This window comes from Fundulus heteroclitus, chromosome 14 (assembly GCF_011125445.2).
Source record: "Fundulus heteroclitus isolate FHET01 chromosome 14, MU-UCD_Fhet_4.1, whole genome shotgun sequence".
Lineage (NCBI taxonomy): Eukaryota > Metazoa > Chordata > Actinopteri > Cyprinodontiformes > Fundulidae > Fundulus > Fundulus heteroclitus.
In genome coordinates, this window is record NC_046374.1 from 7,164,050 (window position 1) to 7,187,751 (window position 23,702).

At 38.6% G+C, this 23,702-nt stretch overlaps 1 protein-coding gene across 3 annotated transcripts; it reads left to right on the top strand.

Moving 5' to 3' along the window:
- Nucleotides 1-2,272: 2,272 nt before the first annotated feature.
- Nucleotides 2,273-23,674, top strand: LOC105924137 (peroxisomal acyl-coenzyme A oxidase 3). 3 transcript variants are annotated; one of them, XM_036146200.1, is made up of 19 exons: nucleotides 2,274-2,339; nucleotides 4,113-4,261; nucleotides 4,611-4,708; nucleotides 5,226-5,361; nucleotides 5,976-6,050; nucleotides 6,662-6,751; nucleotides 6,938-7,081; nucleotides 7,596-7,684; nucleotides 9,099-9,195; nucleotides 10,217-10,399; nucleotides 13,430-13,552; nucleotides 14,254-14,374; nucleotides 14,454-14,576; nucleotides 15,197-15,310; nucleotides 17,154-17,269; nucleotides 19,002-19,176; nucleotides 19,250-19,317; nucleotides 20,484-20,570; nucleotides 23,215-23,674. In XM_036146200.1, the coding sequence occupies exons 2-19, from the start codon at nucleotides 4,139-4,141 to the stop codon at nucleotides 23,332-23,334; spliced, it is 2,082 nt and encodes a 693-aa protein (XP_036002093.1). In that variant the 5' UTR covers nucleotides 2,274-2,339; nucleotides 4,113-4,138; the 3' UTR covers nucleotides 23,335-23,674. The 3 variants fall into 3 exon arrangements, 2 of the variants coding, with proteins under 2 accessions (XP_036002093.1, XP_036002094.1); XM_036146201.1 differs by having other exon boundaries at nucleotides 2,281-2,339; nucleotides 4,116-4,261; XR_004932498.1 differs by lacking the exon at nucleotides 19,250-19,317 and having other exon boundaries at nucleotides 2,273-2,339; nucleotides 23,215-23,260.
- Nucleotides 23,675-23,702: the final 28 nt, after the last annotated feature.

Here is a 23,702-nt window from a genome sequence, read left to right on the forward strand (position 1 = left end):
AACTTATCTATGTCACTTGAGAAGTGGGGATCCGGCTCTGAATGGGTCATCTGACCTAGAGCAATGCTTTACAGCAGTTGGAGCTCCCCTTAAACACCAAAGCTAACCTTACATGCTTCAACTTTTTTCATCTTCAAGTCCAAGTTTGTCAAGGTCATTGTTATTATTACAGAATACAGCATAAATAGCTCACAAAGCTACTTCTAGATTTATAATAAAGACAGGAACACTATTTACATTGATTTTATTTTACAAAGGTTTCCACACTGTCATTAGTAAATTAGTACAAACCAGGAGCAGAGCTAGACATTCCCATAAACAGGGGCTTAGCCCAAAAAATATTTCATCATTACATGAGTAATTTGGTACACCAACAAAGTAAGAAATAATTTAATCTGTTGATATGGTTGCAACATTCATTTAATATAGGTCTTTACATATCTTAAATTTTAATCTGCTGTTCTTTAATAGTCCTATTAGTATATACCAATAGTATATTAATATGTTCTAATTTGAATGATGAAATGGACAACCACTCATGTTACAATTCAATCCTGGTGCCCCACACGTTACTCAAAGTACAGTATTGGGTCCTCCATGCTACCTATGTATTAAGATTTATTGCACATTTAAACATTATTGACAACTCAATATTGTTAGGGAAATAATTAGTTGTCTGAGGTGATGTAGGTAAGGAGAATCTCTTATCTACACTTCAGATGTATGTATGTATATATGTATGTATGTATGTATGTATGTATGTATGTATGTATGTATGTATGTAAAAAATGTGTTTGGAGTGTTAAGATAAATTACATGAAATGGGCTACACAGAGTAACTGTTGTACATTTGTTGAAATTTTGAATATTGTAAATGCTGTCAGTGTCAGTTACACTTCCAGTTCCAGTGCAGATGTAAATACAATGTATGTATTTGCGGTCCCTGTTTGTTTATTTGTTTATAACAGAAAAGTTTGTAAAAAAAAATAGTCTTAGGGTCTGATAAGACAAATAGTGTGTTGTGGGATCTGTAGCAATGCGTCTGGCCCTTCTCTGGACTTGTGATGCATAAACTGAGTCCAGATCCTGCAGATGGCATCCTGCAATCCCTTGTACTGTCCTCACCCCCCACCCCCCCACGCCAAATCTTTCCTCTTCTGCACTGTGCAGCTCCCATATCGCACAGGTATACTGAGACACTAAATACTTTCTATTGTAGCTCTGTAAAGGTTTTTTGGCAGGTCAGTTGATAGTCCAGTCTGTTTCAGTTTCCTGAGAAGGAAGAGCCGTGGTTGGGCCTTCTTCACCAGGTGGGTTATTGAATTGGCAGCTGGAACCAGGAAGTAAACATGGCTACACATTGCCCTGAACTAGTTTCAGACCGTTCCTCTAGGTTTGAAAGGAGAAAAACCTGACTGCGATATTGTTGATGGAAAGGACCAATTGTTTATAGGGAATGTTATTTCCACCCCGGGTAACAAATGAGAATGGGTCTGGTAAATTTTACAGTAAAATTCTCACTTGTTGCTCCTTTAAGTGTGAAAAATTTTAGTATTGTTATAACACTGTTATATATTGTTATAACTACATGTGTACACTGTTGTACATAACATGACTTCCTGCTTAATCTCCTTGACAGAAACAGAAAGCTCAGGTTTTAGAAGGAGTTGATGTATAGACAGCTGGGGCAGCACCATGTTTGGGGGGGAAAACTTTGTACATAGGACACGTCAGCAATAGCTGTTTAAAGAGGTTATTTATTTCTCCTACAGATACTGGATGTTATTGATTTAGTTGTGTGGTCAGTTCTTAGTGTACGATAATAAATATAAATAAGGTAAATTTATTTCTGCTTTCTATTGTAAAATTAATCATGAAATAAACCAGAGCACTAAATGAGTTTTAGGTTTTCCACATTGGTGTGCAAGAGCTATTAGAAGTAGTGTTTAATATGATGAAAATTTCTGTATTTATAAACTGATGTCTTTATAACATTTTTATTTTGATAAGAGCATAGACTGTTTTAATTACTGGGATCTGTTTTCAGAGTTGTGCCTAACTAACGGTAAAATAACTTTATTATCAAATGCAGCGCAGTCTAAAATTTAATCAGTATACCAACAGCTTTTTTTATGTTTTTAAAAGTCCCAGAAAATATCCCCAGGAATAAAGCACTAGTAATTTCTGATTTTATGATGCCAAATTAAAAGGCATCCCACATTTTATTCTGAAAGCACAGACAGAAATGTCACTACTGTTGCATGTGAAACAAAAGCCAAGTTGAGCGCCTCTTGCTCTTCATTACGAAGACAAGCTGGGAGAAAGAGTGTACTGTCCAGGTGAGTCATTTTATCTGTCTTAAAGGAGCAACAGCAGCCAAGGTCGTTCAGCTTTCATTTAATAACATTACAACACTTGGACCACATAAAAACCTGTGGTCCAGAAAACAATGGGCTTCCATTCTGAGAAGGACAGGTAGCACTCACCAGACTTATTAATTCTGCAACTGAAAAGGCATCCTTTAAATTGATTTCTAAAGCAATGAAGACCTGGATCTAGTTAGGTATTGAATTCAGCAGGTGAATTTAATCTATATAAAAATATATTTAGTCGTTAAGATATATGAGGCTTCATGCAACACTAACAGACTAAACCTATAAACTTACAAACCATTTCGTTTTGGTTTCCTAAACTACTCCAAAAGGTGAGTGCTTAATAAAATATATTTAAAAAAAATTCTAATGGTTTTCTAAAGTCTCTTTGTGGCTGTTGTTTTTCTGTCCATGAACGTTTTCACAGGGAAAATTTGTATTCAGAAAAAAGCTTTTAGCTACAAGTTGTGTTTCAGATAGCAGCTGTCCGAGCTATGGCTTGACCTTGACTTCCAGCAAATGTGTGGAGCACATTTTTGTGCATTTGATTGCATTTTTTGTTTCTAAACTCAGACTTCTGTATGCATGCTTTGTTTGAAGACTTGCCTAAAATACAGAAATGGAATGCGCCACAGTCATACATGAAACATAGGTTGTGGATTAGATAGAATCCAGGAAAAATGAAGGGGAACTGGAAGAGAGACTGAAATGCAGAGGACAGAGGTGCACCCTCCTTCAAATAGTGATTGGCACCAACGTTCAGGGCTGTGTCTATGTCAACAAAGGGTTGAGTCAAACATGTGTTGAACTGGTCATTGCCTTGAATCACCCAGTTTACCTGCCAAGGAAATTCTCTTAGCTTTGCATTGAACACATACACCTTGAAAGCAAATACTCAGAATTCCTTTTCTGGAGAGAAAATTGCATAACAGAGTTAAAGGTGTTTTAAAGTATCAACATGTAACTTGTTCAACTTGGAGAAATAAGACCTTGGACCTGTTTCAGCTCAAACGAAGATGCCGACGGGGCCTCTCCCTGACCTGGTCAATTGCCCCGAGCCCAGGAAAGAGAGGGGTTCCAGAAGTGGGGCTTTGACCATTCAATTATAGAAAGGAATACATGTTATACAGGTGTAAATTAAAATACATCCAACAACTGTAATTTATCTTGTGCTATATTAGAAATAATGACGACAAAAGTAAGCCTTTCATTGGCTCTGTAAGATGACTGTTGTCATTAAAGTTTTTAAGTTCAGCATGCTGCTTCTAAACCTTTGCTTGCGTTTTGGTCCAAAACAACAACTCATGACACCTAGAAATTTAGAGATGCAGTTATTTATTTACTTTTTGGAACAGTGGTATTCTACTAAGAGAAATTGAAAAGATAATTGGGCCTTGAACTTTGGTCTGTTTTTAGAAAAGCTCAGAGGGGGGAAAAGCTACTTTAAACCACAGAAAACTATTCAGGGTCACATTCATTTTTTTCCCGGTTGTCATCTGACAGCCTTGCTACAATAACTACAGTTATGTTCCAAAAAACTGCTACTAAAACGAAGTGTATCTTTATTTGCTTCTCTGTGAAATATAGAACTAACTTAACTAACAAAGTATTGTCAGTTTGATACCATGAAGCATTTTTTTTACCCTGTGGGACTACAAGCAATTAAATTACTAAAAAGAAATTCTGCCTTTTTATATACCTTAGATGTATTATTTTATCCTTTTATTGTTTTGCATGGAGAAGACTCAAACGACTAATAGCACAATATGACAGACCCAGAAGTGCCCGACTTCCCCAGTGGCCCTCTGGATGTGTACAGAAGAAGAGCGTCTTTCAACTGGCGGGACATGCAGAGCTTCATAGATGGAGAGGAATCCTTACTGTTTAAAGTAAGTTAGGCACAGCGGGCGTAAGATTATCTGATGAAGTTTTCTATCGTTATTGGTTTTTTTTAGTTGCCATTTAAGGATTTTTATCTGAGAACACAGTCATTTATTTGTCAAAGGCTTTATTGTGTCAGAGCAACAATTGGCAACAAATACTTAGTTTGCAAAGCAGAAAATAACTTGCAACATTTAATCCATGTATTTTTCACTAGCAACGCTGCTTTAAGCCATGTGCTAACTTCATACGCAGTAATATACACATGCATTCTATCAAGAGAAAATACAAAAGAAAACCCATGTTTTATATGAGAAGCTTGTACTATTTACAATTCTCTTTCCATCTGCGATATAGAGACGCGTGTGGAAAACCTTGGAGGAAGATGCTCTTTTTGCACGCCAACCTGGACAAGAGATTTCTGTTGATAAACACAGAGAACTGACCCTCCTCAGGTATCACCGTAGACATAAAGTTTAAGCTTCAATCTTTGTGGCTGGAGTGTTTGTAGTCTTGTGGAAAAAAGCACATAATTGAGTGGTTGATTTCATTTGTGCTGTACTGGGGTTAAGAGTGATCCTCTTCCAATCACAAAGCTGCCAGTTTGGTCCACTTTAAATAAAAAAATCCCTCAACACACACAAAAAAATGAATGCTACGTTGCATCCTACAAAAATCAGTGTTGCACATTTCAACTTCAAATCTATGGAGAAAAAAAATCGAGTCTGCTTTAAGTTGTAGTTTACAGGTAAAGGAGTCAACTTCCAATTTAATGATTAACCCTGACGCAACTCCATATCTGTCAAAAATTACATGCATTAGAGTGTGTGTGTGTGTGTGTGTGTGTGTGTGTGTGTGTGTGTGTGTGTGTGTGTGTGTGTGTGTGTGTGTGTGTGTGTAATTGAAAGGTTGTTTCAGTATTTGTCAAGAATGTGTATCATGTTATTGTACTGGACAAACAACCGTTCACAGGGTGAGGCAGATATATTGCTACAATTTCCTGACCAAAGACGAGGCCTTGGCTACTCCATGGAAAACGCTGGTCCTCAATGATTGTCTTGGCATGTATGACCTCGGCTTGGCAGGAAAACTATTCCTTGGCAAACAGGTGAGTGTCTACATACTTTATACAGTATATACAAGCCCACTCTCACAAACGCCCACATGTGCTTGGATCCAGGTGTTTAAAGATACACTTCTATACAGATAAACCCAAAAGTTGGCTGTCTGTCACTAAGTACATTTTGTACTGCTTATTTTGCAGTGATGCTATCATAGGTGTTGGTTGTACCTGTGACACTTTTTCCTGGTTTTTGTTCTTTCTCTTTCTGCACGCATAGAAGCAGGCTCCAAGGATGTTTATCTTGGACCCTCTTTTTCATCTACTATATTATCACTTCTCTCTTAACACTTTTCCCCACCATTCTCTCTTTTATCTCTTAAATTCTCTTCCTGTGTCCATTGAATTTGAAAAATCCCAAAATAACGTATTTTTGCATGCATATCAAGCAGAGCATTATAGTGAAAGCAGATGTGCTCTATTTGTGAAAGTAAATCTGCTGTAAATCTCTTTGGCACTGAGAAAGCAATTCTTAATGTACATTCCACTTTATAAGTACTACCCTAATGTCTCATTTAATGTATTGACTGATGTAGACTTTGATACGTCTGTGAATAAAGTCTTTTTCTTTAAAAATAATTACTTTTGAAAATCTGTTTTAGATGTTTGGAGCAACTATTGTCAGCTTGGGATCAAGTAGACACAGCAGATTTGTTGAAGACGCAGACAACATGACGGTAAGATATTAATCCACATACAAGTGACAATTTTTCACTTTTCCATCACAAACCCTAAAAGACGAGCCACCTCTGAGCTATTCAGAAATCACAAGCAAAAGTTGTCAATATCACATACAGCCATTCAGCATATCTGGAGGTGTCAGCATCATGCTTCAAATCTGCATCTGGGGTCTTCTGATTTTATACTGGCTAAAACAGTGATGGTGGACAAAGTCAGTGTAGCATTCCTGTTGTTAGCAGAGCAAATGCCTCAGAATTTAATTGCACATCTTTAATGTGCAATTAAATGCACATTAAAGCATTTAATGCCGCATCCCTTTGTAAATCCACATAGCCTACTTGCCCCAGTAACAGTCAGCTGATGTAGGCCTGTGGCCAGGGGTAGAAAAGAGGTCAGCCTACTTCTACCCCTCTTACCTATTTGGTCTTTTCAGGAAACACCTGGAGCATGGAAAAAAATAGGCCTTAATTTGTCTTGAAGTGTTTTGGAAAAGCAGCTGCAGGGTGAAAAATCTAAGTTTGTTGCTGTTCTATGTTAGCAAGATTGCATAACTTTAGAAAACATTCTTGCCGTTATTTTCATAAAGAACAAGTCTTTCTTGTTATAGAGTTTTGGGTGCTTTGCAATGACTGAGCTCAGCCACGGCAGCAACACCAAAGCCATCAGGACCACCGCCATCTACGACTCGAGTTCTCAGGTTTGCAAACTCACAGCTTACTCAAGTTTTTTTTTTATGTTATAGAGGTGCATCTACGGGTTTTTGACATAACATTTAATGATCTAACCATCATTAATTATGTAATTGTTCAATGGAATAGACAGTTTAAAGGTATAACAAACACTATGGACATGACGTCAGTAAGTGTATCACCACTCTTTTTAGGAGTTTATCATCAATTCTCCAGACTTTGAGGCTGCCAAATTCTGGGTGGGAAATCTGGGCAAGACAGCCACCCATGCTATTGTGTTTGCTCAGCTCTACACACCTGACAAGGTTTGCCACGGGCTGCACCCGTTTATAGTTCAGGTAAGATTTTTTTTTTAAGCCACTGGGGGGAAAAAATAGAAATGAAAAATATAATTTATGGTGGGAGGAAATTACATTTTCAAGGTGTAGGCTTTGCTTTAGGGGGTGTATCTGGCCACAATTTAATAACAAGACAGGAGTCACAGTTGTGGATTTTCAACACAGCTAGTGCTTGGGTTGGTACCAAACCCTAGCTATTGACACAGCATGCTCTTGTTTAGCCAGTAGGTAGCGCTAAAGATCTTAAGATAAATTATTTAAGCCTCTAAAGATGGACAGTGCAGTAGACATAATCCCTCCTGGTCTCTCAAATTTATCCTTAGGGGTGTGTGTGTGTGTGTGTGTGTGTGTGTGTGTGTGTGTGTGTGTGTTGGGAGGGGGGGGGGTATGTATGGTTATTTAGTCTGTATTTCCTTCAAAACATGTAGGATAGTATCTCTGATAAAAGTAGGACATGCATTAATATGTTTAAATAGCAACTGATACAATGAGTATTAAAAGTTTTACACATTAGGTGAGAGATCCCAAGACGCTGATGGCATTGCCTGGTGTGCTGGTTGGAGACGTTGGCAAGAAGGTGGGACAGAATGGCCTTGACAATGGGTGAGCAGCAGCAATTTAAACAGGCTTGTTTTTGAATGCAGGTAGTTTAGATAAATGTATCTAGATCAATTCTGTTGAAATCTATGTATAACAGCTGCACTGATGAGATGGGACATTTTACATCTCTTTTCATACTTAGTCCATTTTACTGAAAGTTTGTTTCACGAGGAAACGATTAATCCTGTCACCAATCTTCCCAGGAATTGACACCCAAAAAACGCCAGCATGGCATTTGAATAAAAAAGACCCAAAAAAAATCATATTCTTTATGATAAATGTTGCCCAACACTTACATTTTGTTCACTGAGAATGCGACCACGGAAATCAGAGTTGGCGTCTCTCAGTCGCCCATCAACAGGCTTCAGTTGGACTGAAATGTGGCTGCAGAAGTTATATAGTCTGTTTTAGAATATATTTTAAACTTTTAGCTTTATAGTCTGGCTCCACGATACGTTTCTGATTTATTGAGTTTCTGCATGCATAGCAGATCCCTGGGGGCATCGTCCCAGTTCTTCTTGAATGTTTTGAGAGCTAAATATAATAACTGGGCTGATGCAGCCTTCTCAGTCGTGTCACCCCGACTCAGGAACCAGCTCCCTCTGGATCTCTGCTCAACTGACCTGGGCCGGCATTTTACGTCCAGACTAAAGATTATTTTATTCAGCAATGTCTTTGATACTCAGTAGCACTGCAGTGATTTACTTCAGATTTCTACTAAACTTTCTATTCTTTTCTCATTTCTGTTTTTGTTTTTTCTGTTTTGAAAAGTTTTTTAGGATTTTATTGTATAGCCCTTTAGCCATCTGATTGGCTGAACAAATGAATACAAAACATGACGTGAAAAAATGTTTAAAGACTCAGATTTTCTATATTATATCCTAAACCCTTTCTTAATGCTTGGACAGTGATGAACAAAGTCAAATACTTGGCTGTAGTGAATAGCACTAGTTTAGAAAAAAATCCAACACTCTGATTCAGTACAACTTATACCAACTGTTGGGATGTTCTGTTAAAGGGGCAAGTTATGGCACCACATAACTAGGACTAAACTATTTTGTCTTCTAATCATCATCCCATCGAATAACTAAGGTATAAGATTTAAATGTGTGGTTACTATCTCTGACAGCTGAATCTCTACCAAAAGCCTGCAAAGACCCCAGTAAATTAAGAATGACTACCTGATCCTAGCTTTTGCTTTTGGTGCTTCTGCCTAATAGATGAGCTTTTGCCAGCTAAATAATGGTGTATTGTAAATAGCATCATACTTCATCTGAGACTTTTTACTTGACTGCAGTCAGATTATATTAAACGGGCAACAACTGGCAGGCCTGCTTTGTGTCCTTCATAACACTTTTGTTTTCTTTGTATGCTTGTTTTATTTTATTTCTTGTATTTGTTGTATTTTCTCATGCAGGTTTGCATATTTCCACAACATAAGGATTCCGCGGGAGAACTTGTTGAACAAAACGGGAGATGTTACCCCTGATGGCCACTATGTGTCACCATTCAAAGTCTGTGCAGTTTGTTTTTCTACTGGCCAGTGTACTTTGATTATTTTAAGATCAGAATCAATCAATCAGTCTTTCTTTCTGTGATCAAACACTTCCTAAAAAAGCTTGAGTCATGCAAATTATATCTTTAGGGTCTGATAAGACTCAATATCAGTCCCTTTGTGAACGACTGGGAAGTATCTGTGCAATACAGGCCCAACAACAAATTATCGGGACCAGATTTGTTCCCTGCAGATATATATATGCTGATGACTCTGTAAAATGATGATCTGCCATGATCTTTAAACAAAAAATACCAATGCCAAATGGTCAGTTATTTATCAGAGTTCAGATTTATCAAATAACACTTTTTTAATTACAAGAGCTCTTGAGAAATCCACCTTCTCAGCCTGAGTCAAGTGGCTCAATTTGGGAAGACAAGAGTAGCTGTCCAAAAATATTTGCTATTTTAGAAAGTAAAACCTATATAAAATTGTTTTAAGTAAATCTTTATTGTCATTGCAACTGTTCTACCCATCCCCTTGGGGAGCAGTGGGTTGCCATTGTGCAACAATCTGCAGGTTAAGGGTCTTGCTCAGGGACCCAGAGTGCCAGGTTCAGATTTGAACCCAGACCCTCCAGGACACAAGCACAATGCTCTAACCACTAGGCCACCACTCCCCTACAAGTACTGTCAGAAATGGTATTGTCAGTAAACAGCAGGCGATGTCAGTTTTTTTGTTTTCTTTTTGCAAAATATTGGAAAATTAATTTAACATAAATTGGTCCGGCAACCATGTATCTGGAAAGATTTTTTATTATTATTAAATGAGAGGTGTAAAGGGGCATCCCATCTTGAATAAACCGTCTAAAAAAGACAGACAGAAATTAGATCTGTAGAAGACATGGCTGGTATCTTGAATCTGGTCATTGGTTTTATAGTAAATGAGATAGTTTTACTTGTTTTCACTTGTTTTACTTTCATAGTTGGCTTTAAGATATAGTTCTTGAGTTTTATTCTCTTTGCCTCTTCAAACTTCAGGATCCCAGCAAACGTTTTGGAACATTTATGGGGGCCCTGTCTGGTGGAAGGATTTTCATCACCAGAATGGCCCTGGGGAAACTGAAGATGGCTCTGACTGTGGCGATCCGCTTCTCAGCCACCAGGCGACAATTTGGTCCTAAGGACACAGAGGAGATTCCTGTCCTGGAATACCAATTACAGGTGGGACTTGGTATATAAATAGAACTCTAAAATTAAAGAGCACTGTCAAAAAAAAAAATCACTAACTCTACGTGCAGAGTTAGTAGAGTGGTTCACCTCAGACCCAAAGCCAATGTAAAAGATGGGGAAGAGAATGCCAGACACACAAATGAATTGATTAAAAAGAAGTGGCCCACCAAATATTGATATGCATTTTTCCTAAGAGAAAACTTTAGCATTGTGCTAAAAAATGCAGGTCTAAAAATATATATTTTTAGTCATTTAGCTCTTTATTGTTTTCTGCAAATAGTGCTTTGCAAAAGTACCCCCCTAGGCATATTTCATGTTTTGTTGCCTCAAAACCTGGAATTACACTGAATTGTTTGAGAGTTTGCACTATTTCATTTACAGAACATCCCCACAACTTTGAAGATACTTTTTTAAATTGTAAAGCAAACAACAAATGGGACAAAATAACAGAAAACTTCTGCGTGCATAACTGCTCACCCCCACACCAAAGTCAGTAGTTTGTAGCTCCACCTTTTCTAGATGCAAGCCTCTTTGGATCAGTCTCTCTGAGCTCTTCACGTCTGACCACTGGGTTTTCTTCCCATTTGTCAAGGCTCCAGCTCCTCCATGGTGGATGGTTTTCACTGGTGAACAGCAATCTTGAGGCTTAATCACAGGTTCTGAATTGGATTCAAGTCTAGACTTTGACTAGACTATTTTAACAAGTTTTTCCCCCTTAAACCATTCTAGTGTTGCTTTAGCAGTCTGCTTCGGGTTGTGTTTCTGCTGGTAGGTGGACCTCCGTCCCAATCTGAAATCCCAGGCAGACTGACAGGTTCTGCTCTAGAACATCTCTGTCCTGGCCTCTGAAAAACATCTCTACAGCATGATGCTGCCACCACCATGTTTCACTGTGGGGATAGTGTTCTTAGGGTGATGGATGTGTTGGGTTTGTGGTACACAGTGTTTTCCTTGTTGGGTGAAATGTTCAATTTTAGCCTTCTCTGACCAGAGCCCCTTCCTCTATATATTTGTGGAGGTGCCCATGTGTCGCAAACTCAAACCTGGATTCAGATCCTCCAGTCTCTGCTGCAGAGCTCTGCAGCTCCTTCAGGGTTACCTTTGGTCTCTGTGCTGCTGCTCTGATTAATGCCCTCCTGGTCTGTGAGTTCTGGTAGGGGCCCTTTCTTTGCAGGTTTGTTGTGGCACCGTGTGCTTTCCGCTTGAAGATGATGGAACTGATGCCGCACAAGGACAACATCTAAGATTTGGATAATTATTTTTTCAACCTCACCCTGACCTTAGCTTCCCTTCATTGGCTTCCTGTTAAATCAAGATACGAATTTACAATTCTTCTTCTAACGTATAAAGCCCTTAATAATCAAGCTCCATCATATATCAGAGCTCTGATTACCCCGTATGTTCCTAACAGAGCACTTCGCTCTCAGACTGCAGGTCTGCTGGTGGTTCCTAGAGTCTCTAAAAGTAGAATGGGAGGCAGATCCTTTAGCTATCAGGCTCCTCTCCAGTGGAACCAACTCCCAGTTTTGGTCCGTGAGGCAGACACCCTATCTATTTTTAAGACTAATGTTAAAACTTTCCTTTTTGACAAAGCTTATAGTTAGAGTGGCTCATACCCTGAGCTATCACTATAGTTGTGCTGTGATAGGCCTAGGCTGCTGGAGGACATGAGGGTCTATTTTTCTCACTCTACTGATTTCTACTGTTCTCCAGTTTTGCATTGTATTACATTGAAATGACTGTCGTCATTTCAGCTTTTAACTTTTTGCTCTCTCTCTTTTTCTTCATAGTAGGTACACCTGGTCTGGCGTTCTGTTAACTGTGACATCATCCAGAGAAGACGGCTCACCCGCTATTATCATCTAATATAGAACAGATTACTGGATCAATGTGTGCTTCTGTGCTTTTTTGTCTCTCTTGTTGTGTCTCTGCTCTGTCTTCTGTAACCCCAGTCGGTCGAGGCAGATGACCGTTCATACTGAGCCCGGTTCTGCTAGAGGTTTTTCCTTCCCGTTAATGGGTGGTTTTTCTTCCCACTGTTGCTTCATGCTTGCTCAGTATGAGGGATTGCAGCAAAGCCATGTACAATGCAGACGACTCTCCCTGTGGCTCTACGGTTCCCCAGGAGTGAATGCTGCTTGTCGGGACTTTGATGCAATCAACTGGTTTCCTTATATAGGACATTTTTAACCAATCTGTATAATCTGACCCAATCTGTATAATATGATTGAACTTGACTTTGTAAAGTGCCTTGAGATGACATGTTTCATGATTTGGCGCTATATAAATAAAATTGAATTGAATTGAATTGAATTGAATTGAATTGACTTGTTCTCCTCAACAACTGTCCCTGACTTGTCTGGAGAGCTTCTTGGTCTCCATGGTGTGATTCCTCCACGTCAGCGCTGCTGTAGCTTCTGGGCCTTTCAGACGTTTATACTGGCAGGTCATGTGACACTTAGATTGCACACAGGATGACTTCATTTCATTAATTATGGGATTATATAGTAATCAAGTAAACCAAGAAATTGGTTGTACCTGAAATTTTTAGGGTCTTCATAGCGGAGATGTGGATACATATCCACATGCCAATTTCCATTTTTTTAAGTCTTTATATATATATATATATATATATATATATATATATATATATATATATATATATATAATTTTAAATACAGGTTGAAAGAACAGAGGGTGAGTACTTTTGCAGGATACAGTATTATTGCCTGTTTTTTGATAAGTATATTATTGTGTAATTACTTTTAAAATTATAGTTTAAACTACAAAAAGCTAATTGCTAAATTGAGCTTTTATGGAGAAGGATTGTATTGCAAATAGTACACTGTCATCTATAGGTAAGAGTGTTAATTACATTACCTTATGGGATCTTTTTGGAAAATAACAAAACCCTATCAAATAGCCAGAAAAATATCTGTGTGCATTATTTACATGTCACAACATTCATGTGTTTTCTAAATTTACAAATCTCATGATATGTCATATTCTGTGTTTTTCCAGCAATGGCGTCTCATTCCCTACCTGGCAGCAGCATATGCTCTTGAACAATTCTCCAAGTCCATCTTCTTCAAATTTACTGAGTTCCAAATTGGACAAAAGACGGGAGCCACCAGTAACAGACAAGTTGGTTAACATGAACATATACACATACACATACAATACATGCATAAAGTACATATGTTGAATGACCTGAGAGTGGTGAGATGTGTTCATGTGTTCATACAGAAATTGGAGTTAGATTAAAGAGTAATGCTAAATTAAGATCATTTAAGGCCTAGAACCAAACTCATCTGAAGGTCTACAATAAAAAACTTTTGTCAACTGCTGGAGTCTTTATTGTTCAAGGCCTATTATGAAAGCCTCATGGCATGGGCATGAAAAAGGTCTTGACCTCAGGAAGAGGATGTCGAATTAAAGTGAAGTCGTTTCATGTTTTCGTGCAAAGATGATTTAAAAACATTTAAATCCTCAGGCTCAGATGTTGTTAGGATTAATTCTTCTTTTCTTCCCTTACAGACATAAATCAGCTGTATAATCAAGAAATCAGTCAAAATTACATGTATTGATTAATCGGATGATTAAGAACATGAAATGATTTTCATGTATCTGTAAATAAAATTGCACGATTGAACATGTGTGTAAAGAGTTCTAGAATCTGAAGCAGAGTGTGAAGCAGCAGGAAAGTGTTGTAATGTAAGCAAAGATAAGGGGAATGCTCAAGGGAGTGCAGGCACAGAAGTGAGATCTGACATACTCGCATACATGCCTACTTGTATTCCCGGCATTGTGTAGTGTTTGTCTGTTGTGTGTTTTTTTTTTTTTAGGAAGCGATGGCTCGGGAGATTCATGCCATTGGCTGCGCCAGTAAACCGCTGGGTTCTTGGACTGCACAGAGGGGCATCCAGGAGTGCAGGGAGGCCTGTGGTGGACATGGATACCTTGCCAGTCAGTTTAATATGTAGATAAAAGTTCACATAAAAAAAAAGTTCTCAAAGATCAAACTGATATTGTTTTTCCGTTTAAGTGAACCGACTGGGTGCGCTGCGGGATGATAATGATCCAAATTGCACATATGAAGGAGACAACAACGTGTTGCTGCAACAGACCAGCAACTACCTGCTAAGCTGGTTTCAAGCAAAAGTCCATCGTAAGTCTCTTTATTAAAACGGTAAAAGCAAAATTAATTTAAAATGTATCTGTCATCTCAATCGAGTCAAAGTACAAGAAGAAAAAGTGTAGCAACAACTGGCTAAAGCAAATAAAATCTAATCACAGCTGTGAGTGGCTCGGTGCTCATTTCCAGACATCTGCCATTGGTCACTGTGCTTTATAATCACATCCCATATATCAGTAAGCAACGTTCACTTGAGAGAGAGTTCAAAAATATTTAGAGAGGACTAGAGCTGCACTTTAGCTTGTATTGGTGCTTACTTCTCCTGCTGCAGCAGAGTAGTAGATTTCATGGGTGCAGGAGATTGTGAAACTGTTGCTATCTAGAATAAAACCTTATTTACCCAGGCCAACCAGTTAACTTTGAGTCTGTGCTGCTTCCTGTCATATGTCACAAATATAGAAAATCCTATTGCAGATTCACACATGGTTGTGTTGAAGATCCTCACCAGGATGGGACTTTATTGTTTTTCTTGAGTCATTTTTAAATCATACTCTTTCAGACACATTTACACAGCAGAATGCGTAAGCAATTCTTTAATTTTTCTTTTTTTTTCGCCTTCTAATCTTAACATTGCACATCTTGTTTGATTTCAGATGGTGTTCAAATTCAGTCTCCCTTCAATACTGTGGATTTTCTGGATGATTTCCAGAAAATCCTGGCTGGCAGGTTTACAGCAACAACAGTGGAAGGCTGTATGGACTCAGCAGGTATTCCACTACTTGGGTTAGGGATAGGCTTAATCCATAGTGCGTTTTTATATTTTCAATCTTTGTGTGTGGTTGAAATAATTAAGTTTTAAACACCAAAATAAATTGGTATAAAACTACAAATGGGCAAACCGGTACTAACATGACAAAATGTATAGGATGTTTGTTTCAATAGAACTACTAGTAATAAATGGCCCAATGATCACAGACTGTATGAGTGGCAAATAAGTTAAAGAACACAAGATCAAAATTCTCTGTAGCAAATCAACAAACATACATTTATTGTATACTGTATATCCCAAAAGAGAGCAATCAGGATTGTAAATGTCAGAAAGCGGGAACAGACAAACTTGGTTTTTAAATGCCTGTGCACACTTTCCGTTATCAGTTATCAGTTTTTAAATCTCACACATCAAGATGTCAATTATGTTCAGGGCAAGACTCTTTACTTCCAAGTAATATCCAAACATGGTTTGGTGACTGGGGCATTTTAAATGTAAGAGATAAAGAGTATTTGAAAAAGGTGTGTGTGTGTGTGTGTGTGTGTGTGTGTGTGTGTGTGTGTGTGTGTGTGTGTGTGTGTGTGTGTGTGTGTGTGTGTGTGTGTGTGTGTGTGTGTGTGTGTGTGTGTGAGAGGGAGAGAGAGAGAGAGAGAGGGAGAGATCTACAACAACAAAAAACAAATGTGGGACAACTAGGTGCTTGTGAGGGATGATGTGGGACAAATTATCAATACTGATGATGTAATGTGAGATCTTTGTTAAATTTAAATGCATGACATTAATCAGTTTATAAATAACTTTTTAGAAGTCAACTTTAAAAGCTTTTAATCTTTGCTCCTTTTTTATGTTTTTCACAAAAGTGTTGTTGAGCTTTTGTGTAAAGTTGAATGCTTTTAATGTTATTAATAATATTAATGTTATTAATCTTGGCTGCCGTTCCCTGCTGACGATAACTGCGGCTCTACTTTCTTTATATTTTAGAAAAGTGCCTGTCGAATAACTTTTTGATTAATCAGAATTTGACCCAGTTAAATGCAGTACAACGTTTTAATCTGTGAGACACCGGGACAGGAGTGAAAACGTGCTACAGTCCCACACAAGTTGGGACATCTGGTCACCTTAGGACCGCCGCGTCATTCAAGAATAGGCTGTACCAAATCCAAGTCCAACACTTTTTTTAAAATTAGAAAATTGATGCCACGTTTACTTGAAAACTACGTAGCTTTAGGTTCAGTAAAATTTAACAGCATTTCATCCGATCCTCACTCACCAATGAGGATGCTACAGTCTTTTCCATTCTTTTTTTTCTGCAGTGACAAATATTTAGTCCTAACCAGAGTTTCTGCAGGTAGGCTTTAATATGCATCTCCAACTCAGGTTAACTAATCTTTACATCTAAAACAATTGCTGAGCTGGTAGGCCACGACTAACTTGTTTACTCTCTTTAGATTGTTGATGATCTTTCTTTTTAAATGTGGAAAAATTTTGTTCCACTCTCCATTTTCCCTCAGCTGTTGTTGAGGGACGAGGATGGATTTCCTCCCCACTGAGTGCCTGTACAACTCAGCCATAAGAGTTTGGTCTGTGTTAGTTATTTTACTGGGTTTATTTTCATTTTGCAAAACCGGGGTTTCAATCACTGATCTATAAACAAGGGTTAAAATGTCTTTCTGGTGTAAAACGTTGTAAGCAGGTATAGAGGCTATTATTGATAGTCAGCTTGTTGTAAGAACGACTGTCCCAACATAACGGAAACTCTGTACCAGCTTCGCCATTTTTGACCCAAACTGTTCACCACAGGATCTCAGTTTAACAATCGGGGCCTTCCTGTTGTCTGTTAGTGTCTGTTGCAGCCTATAAGTGGCTGGTGTGCTTCCTGCTGGACGAAAGTGCTAAGAGACTGGAACAACAGAGAGCTTCAGGGAAGGATGAATTTGAGGCCCGTAACGACAGCCAGGTAACACACACACACACACACACACACACACACACACACACAGACACACACACACACACACACACACACACACACACACACACATCGCTGTTTAGAGTACAAAGTTAGGACCGTGCCTTGTGGCCTTACCCTAACACACAGAAAAACTCATTCATTATTGATGTTATCTGCTAAAATGGAAGTAATACAGTCTACATGACATTACATCAATACATCAGTCATTTTGGAAAGTTCTGTTTTAAAGAATCATAAATCCTTATTCCTAAATGTTTCTGTTGATCTGTTTACTTATTATTACCACATTGTCCACTGTGCAGTGTAGCCGAGACACTGGGATTGGCATCTTGAGAGGCCTTGAAAAATTCTCTGAGAAACCCATGGGAAGGGAAAAAAAACATACTTAGTGGCGGTTTAGTCAGTTACTTTGTACTATGGATAACATCATTATCATGTAATCAGCTTGTAATTTTCATCTCTAAAACAAGTACCTACTCAAGACTAATTAAATGAGAAGGTGAAGTAGAACACTTGCGGAGCTTAATGAGGTGTTGCATCTGTTTGGTTGGCAGGAAACCACACAAATCTGTCCTTTTAAAAAAATCTAAAGGATTCTAAAACTCCTCCCGGAAGTAAAATAAACATAGCGCTTGGCAAAAGATGGCTCAATTTGCCCCATTCACTGAATTGTACTCCTGTTCTACAGTCCCTGACAAAAGTCTTGTCACTTATCCATTTTGTAGAAACAACAGCTTATAACCTGACTTTTAATGAATCCATTGGTTTTAGAAATGGCTCATATCATAGCTAAAACCCTCCCATATTATATTCAATATACTAAAAGAAATGTGCTTCACTGAAGAAAGATTGATGATTTAATGAACATAGAAAGGTCTGATTTTGGCAAGACAAAAGTTTTGTCATCTACAGAGAGTAATGTGAAAATTTAACAAATTATTTACTTCAAATACAAAAACATGTTGCATAACATCAGTAAATTAGGTAGTGGTGATGTGAGATCCATATGTAATATCTTGTATGAGCTTGAAGGACTACATCCATGTGGTTCGACAATGATTCCTACAATTTATTGATGAAGTCATCAGGAATAGCAAAGAAAGAAGTCTTACATGCCTCCCAGAATTCAAGATTCTTTGGTTTCGTCTTCCATACTTCCTCTTTCATTCTACTCCAGACATGCTCTTGTTAGCGGTTTAGCTGTGTTGTGTTCTGTTTTAGCTTTTAAATTACAATTTCAGAGCATTGTAAAGAGTTCCTGAGTGTTCCTGTGTAAAATAATTGTGTTAAACATGTAGTTTTGTTGACATGGGCAGGGTCAAACATCAGTGTATTTAAAACATCAGTAGTTAAATGTCTGGTTTCACCCAGATCTTACTATGACTTTAGGATGATGACTGCAGATGGGGATACTTGAATCAAGTGAGAGGAGCACTTGTTTAACCAAATATCAGCTGTGCTCAGGGAAAATATCCTTAACTGGTAAATTGATGTCCAGACATTTTACTTAACACTGGCATGTGACAAAAATAAGTAAGGAAATCAGTATCATTACTTGACGAACAACAAGATTAGGCTGTATTCTGAATATGGCTTCTCGAATGCATCCTTCAGTTTTCAAATAATGTATATATTTCAATTTTAACTAAACTTGGCCTGTCATCTGTGAAACTTGCTGTATCTCTTATGTGCACTTCTATATTATTTGTTTTAATAGGTTTACTACTGCAGATCTCTAGCCATTGCCTTCATTGAGTACAGCTGTCTCCAGGGATTTCATGAGCTGGCTAATGATGCCGCTACACCAACAAGTCTCAAGCCAGTGCTAAAGAAGTTGTGTGCTCTGTATGGACTGTGGAGTCTCACAAGCCACGTGGCCACGTTGTTCCAGGGTAGGTAATATACTTTGTAAACATAAAGAGTGTTGTGGATTAAGATGATTTAATAAGTGTTATGTCTGTCTAGGTAATTACCTCAAAGGAAATAAACCAGTTGAATTCATTCAGATGGCCATTCTCACTCTCTGCTCTGAGGTAAATGGAAATGAATGTCCCTTTGTGTCTCGGCCTTTGGCAGAATGTAATACCTTCAGAAAATCATTAAGAACAAGAAGTTATTACTCTTGTGAAAACATCATTATATCCCATTAAACTGTTATTTACAGAGAAACCCCAAACTTGAACGTCATTTTACTTATTAAACAAAAGATTTCAACAAAAATGCATCCATCCATCCATCCATCTTCTTCTGCTTATCCGGGGTCGTGTCGCGGGGGTAGCAGCTTCAGTAGGGAGGCCCAGACGTCCCTTTCCCCGGCTACTTGGGCCAGCTCCTCAGGAGGAATCCCAAGGCGTTCCCAGGCCAGCCGAGAGACATAGTCCCTCCAGGGTGTCCTGGGTCTTCCCCTGGGCCTCCTCCCGGTGGGACGTGCCTGGAACACCTCACCAGGGAGGTGTCCAGGAGGCATCCTGACCAGATGCCCGAGCCACCTCAACTGGCTCCTCTCGACGTGGAGGAGCAGCAGCTCTACTCTGAGTCCTCCCCGGATGACTGATGTAAAACGCAGAGTCCGCCTCCTCAGGTTTTACCGCTGAGTTCTTTGTTTCTGTCGGCGCTGAAAGTAGCTAGCCCCTCCAGGATAACGGCATGGTCTGGGATTGATGATGTGAGCCATGTTTCGGTCAGGATCAGAGCGCAACATTCTCTAAACTCCCTCTTTGCAGAAAGTTTGAGTTGTAGATGGTCCATTTTGTTGTCTAGTGAGCAGACGTTGGGCAGCAGGATGGAAGGGAGCGGCGATCTGAAGGGGTTAGCCTTCAGCCTGGCTGCTAAACCCCCGCGACAGCCGCATTTCTTCGGCCGGCTACACCGCTTATACATTACAGTCCTAACTTTGGTTGAGCAACTAAAAGGACAAGTATTTACGCTATGCTTAAAATTATCATTGCATTTGGCTTAAACGGCCAACAAATAAATTTAATGCTCAGCATCCGTACAAATGTAGGATGAAAAACAGTATGCAGTATATATAGATAATCAGAGCCAACAGTTTGTTCTTACAAATACACGAGAATGTATTTATCTTTTCATTTCTTCTATCCATTGACATCTTAATTCCATACTGGCCTTCTGCCTATTGTAAGGCACAATGATGAAACCATTTGCTGTGTTTAACGTTTGTTTTTTGTTTTTCATACAGCTGAAAGATGATGCAGTAGCATTGATTGATGTTTTAGCACCAACTGATTTTATCCTTAACTCACCTATTGGCAATGCTGATGGACAGGTAAGGACACAAATGCACACCACAGTGTTAAATAATAAGATCCATGATTTTTGGAAAAAGTGTTAACTTTTCTTAGTTTCAATGTTACAAATGAATTATTTGTTTTTCTCTGCTTTGTATCACCTTCACTTTGGGGTCAGGGTTCTATTGAAGGAGGGTGCAAGATATCACTGTTTCGAAGGAAATTCAAAACATTGTTTTAAGTAATCAGTTTAAACACATCTCCAGTTCTTGGTTTTGCTATTAGTAACTGTAATAAATCTTAAATGACAGTGTTGCTTGCAAGCCTCTCTTGAGGCGCTTGATTATATGATCGATCCATACACATAAGGAAGCCATTAAGGTCTTTTGAAGACCTGGGATAGGCACCAACTTCTCATAAGTGATAAAGTATAGCTGATGTAAACATATCACCAATTATACTTTTATTAATAAATATTAATTATTTCTACAACTGAAGGTTTGTGTTTCGGTAATTCACCTAAACAGCACTACAATGGAAATACACTAAATGATCAGCCAAGTGCATATTGCAGGTTCAGGGTGAGCACTAGAGCTAGCTCTAGTCTAAAACTGGCACAATTTTTAGGTATAATTTTGGAGATTATTTCAAAACTCTCTATACTTTGAGAAGGGAAAACACAAGTATTATCCAAGCCTTGATTTTCTCTCCATGGAAGCTCGTTCTATGTTTCCCAGTGTCTCTTTACACTGGGGGGTAAGCTGAGCTGTTGCTGCCTGACACTAAATGTTCCGTCAATAGATGACACATCTTGCCATGTCATTGAGTAACCCTGTCTCCTTGATAAAGCCATTCATCAAGCTAGTTCGTTCATCCCACAGACTGTATTACTGGCTCAGTGCTTACCTGTTAACTGTATTTTTCTCTTAACAGGAAGCCACTAAGATATTGCTGCCATTAACTCAATTTACTTTTCCATTGGGGTTTTTGTGTGTTAATTAAGGTGACCAGATTTCTCTAATGAAAACTGGGGCTGTCTTTGATTTTGTTTAACGGGGTGGACAATGACGATGGTGCATAATCTCTGTCTGGGGGTGGGTTTGTTTTGCATGATGTGCAACGCCAACAGGGGGGTGGAGCCGCATTCAGCTCTTCTACTACATCAGGAAAGCGGCAGGACGGAGTAAATACCTCTCGTTGCGCTAAACTTTTTTACTCCATCATGATACACTAAAATCAGGTACATTTCCGGGGACGGCTTTTGTCGGGGACAGATCATCCAAAACGGGGACTGTCCCAGAAATCGGAGATGTCTGCTCACCCTAGTGTCAATGTGTCTTTTCTGTCCTCTGAAACACCCAGTTAGTTGTGGCAGATGGTAATAGATGCTGAGCTTGGTTCTACTGGAAGGTTCCTCTTGTTAAAAGGATTGTTCCTTTCCTGTTTTGCCACATTCTCACCCAGGAGGAAGGATTGCTACAAACCAATGAGTTGATGTAATCGGTTAGGCTTTCGTAGACGTATATAATCTGTTCTCAGATTATATGTATATTTCTGTATAAATCCATGGTGAGATATCTTAAAAGTACATATTCATGTTGTTTGACATTTTTTTTTTATTTATACGCCAGTAACTCACTCTGGGTGCATACCTTTTTCTGAAAGATTGTGTCTTGCTGCCGTTGTATTTGTTATTTTTGTCTTTTAAGCTTTGTTTATGCTTAATTTGCTAGTAAATACAGCCTTTTCTGTGTATATTTACCATTACAACATCATGTGACTGCGCATGGGTAAAATTGGTCAACAAGCTGAAGCTATGGAGGCGAGCGAGTGTGGAAATCCCAGCGTAGTTGTGCGGGGGGTGGGAGGAAAGTCCAAGATCAAGCTTAAAAATTTGCAAGATGTTTCTGTCGGTTTTCTGTGAGGCATTACAGCACAGTCGGGACTTAAGTAGCTGCATCAATGGCGACCATCTGGCTTTCTAATAGTTCTGTTGTTCTGCTGGTAGATGGTGCTACGTCTGTTTATGTCAGCTTATCTGGGGTTTTATTTAGGCTCAAAAAGGACTATGAAAGCACTATCAGGATAGACACATGGAGTGTATATAGCCTTATTTTATCATAATAAACAAGATTTTGGTCTTTTTGGTATAGACATATAATATGGCTGTAAACTTTTAAAATTACATTTATTGTAAAATAGCACTATATAAATCTCCCAACCTAGTCAGAATAGAAATACTAAATCAGTTGGCTGTTTAGCTCCAAACCAAAACGTAAACAGTGAGCTCATCTTCTAGTGTTCAGGGGCTCTATACATCTTGCAGAGGAAGTCCATAATTCAGTGGCACATGCATGTACCTTAGATCGTTTTTTGTGTGTTCAGCTCACTGCTGTCTTGTTGCAAATGCATATCTGGAAAAGAATAGTAGTATTAACAACAGAGATGTCTATGTAGTTAACAAATGTCAAAATGAGATCCATGAAATTACTAGGATTCAGGCTGTCTCAGCAGAGCAGTATGGATGAGTGTTACTCTCTTTATCTGTAAATGGTTATAGTGCCATGGTTGATTGCTGCACTGACGAATGCGAAAACCCCATTTGGTTTGCAAACTGCCTTTATGGATATCATAACCCTGACTGTACCTAAATTTTCTCATTCTTCTCTATCCCTCTTGTAGCTTTACAAGAACTTGTGGTCAGCAGTGATGCAAGGCAGTCAGGTGATGGAACGTCCCTCCTGGTGGAACAAGTTCTGCTTGGACAAGCCTGTGGTTGGATCCCTGCGTTCAAATCTGTAAAACCCAAAGCGACGAAGACAGTACCTAAACTTTCATTCCAATGAAATGTGTTTTCTTTTGTATGACCTCTGCTGGATTGATTTTATACTTAATCTGTGCTAGGGCCTCTTGGCTCAACATAAAGAGCAACCCACTTTTCTGACTGTAAAATTGTGACTTTAATTCTAGGTATCAGTGTTAAAAGCATAATGCAAATTATAATCCTGAATAACTTTATGCTTTTGTCAAGAAAATGTAGCCTAAATGGAACTACACCATGCAGTAAGAAAACTGTATAGAAAGCTGATAACTTGCTATACATTTATATACCTTTTTTTCGTTTCTATTTTTTTTTTTTTTTAAATTAATGCATGATTTTGTAGCAAATA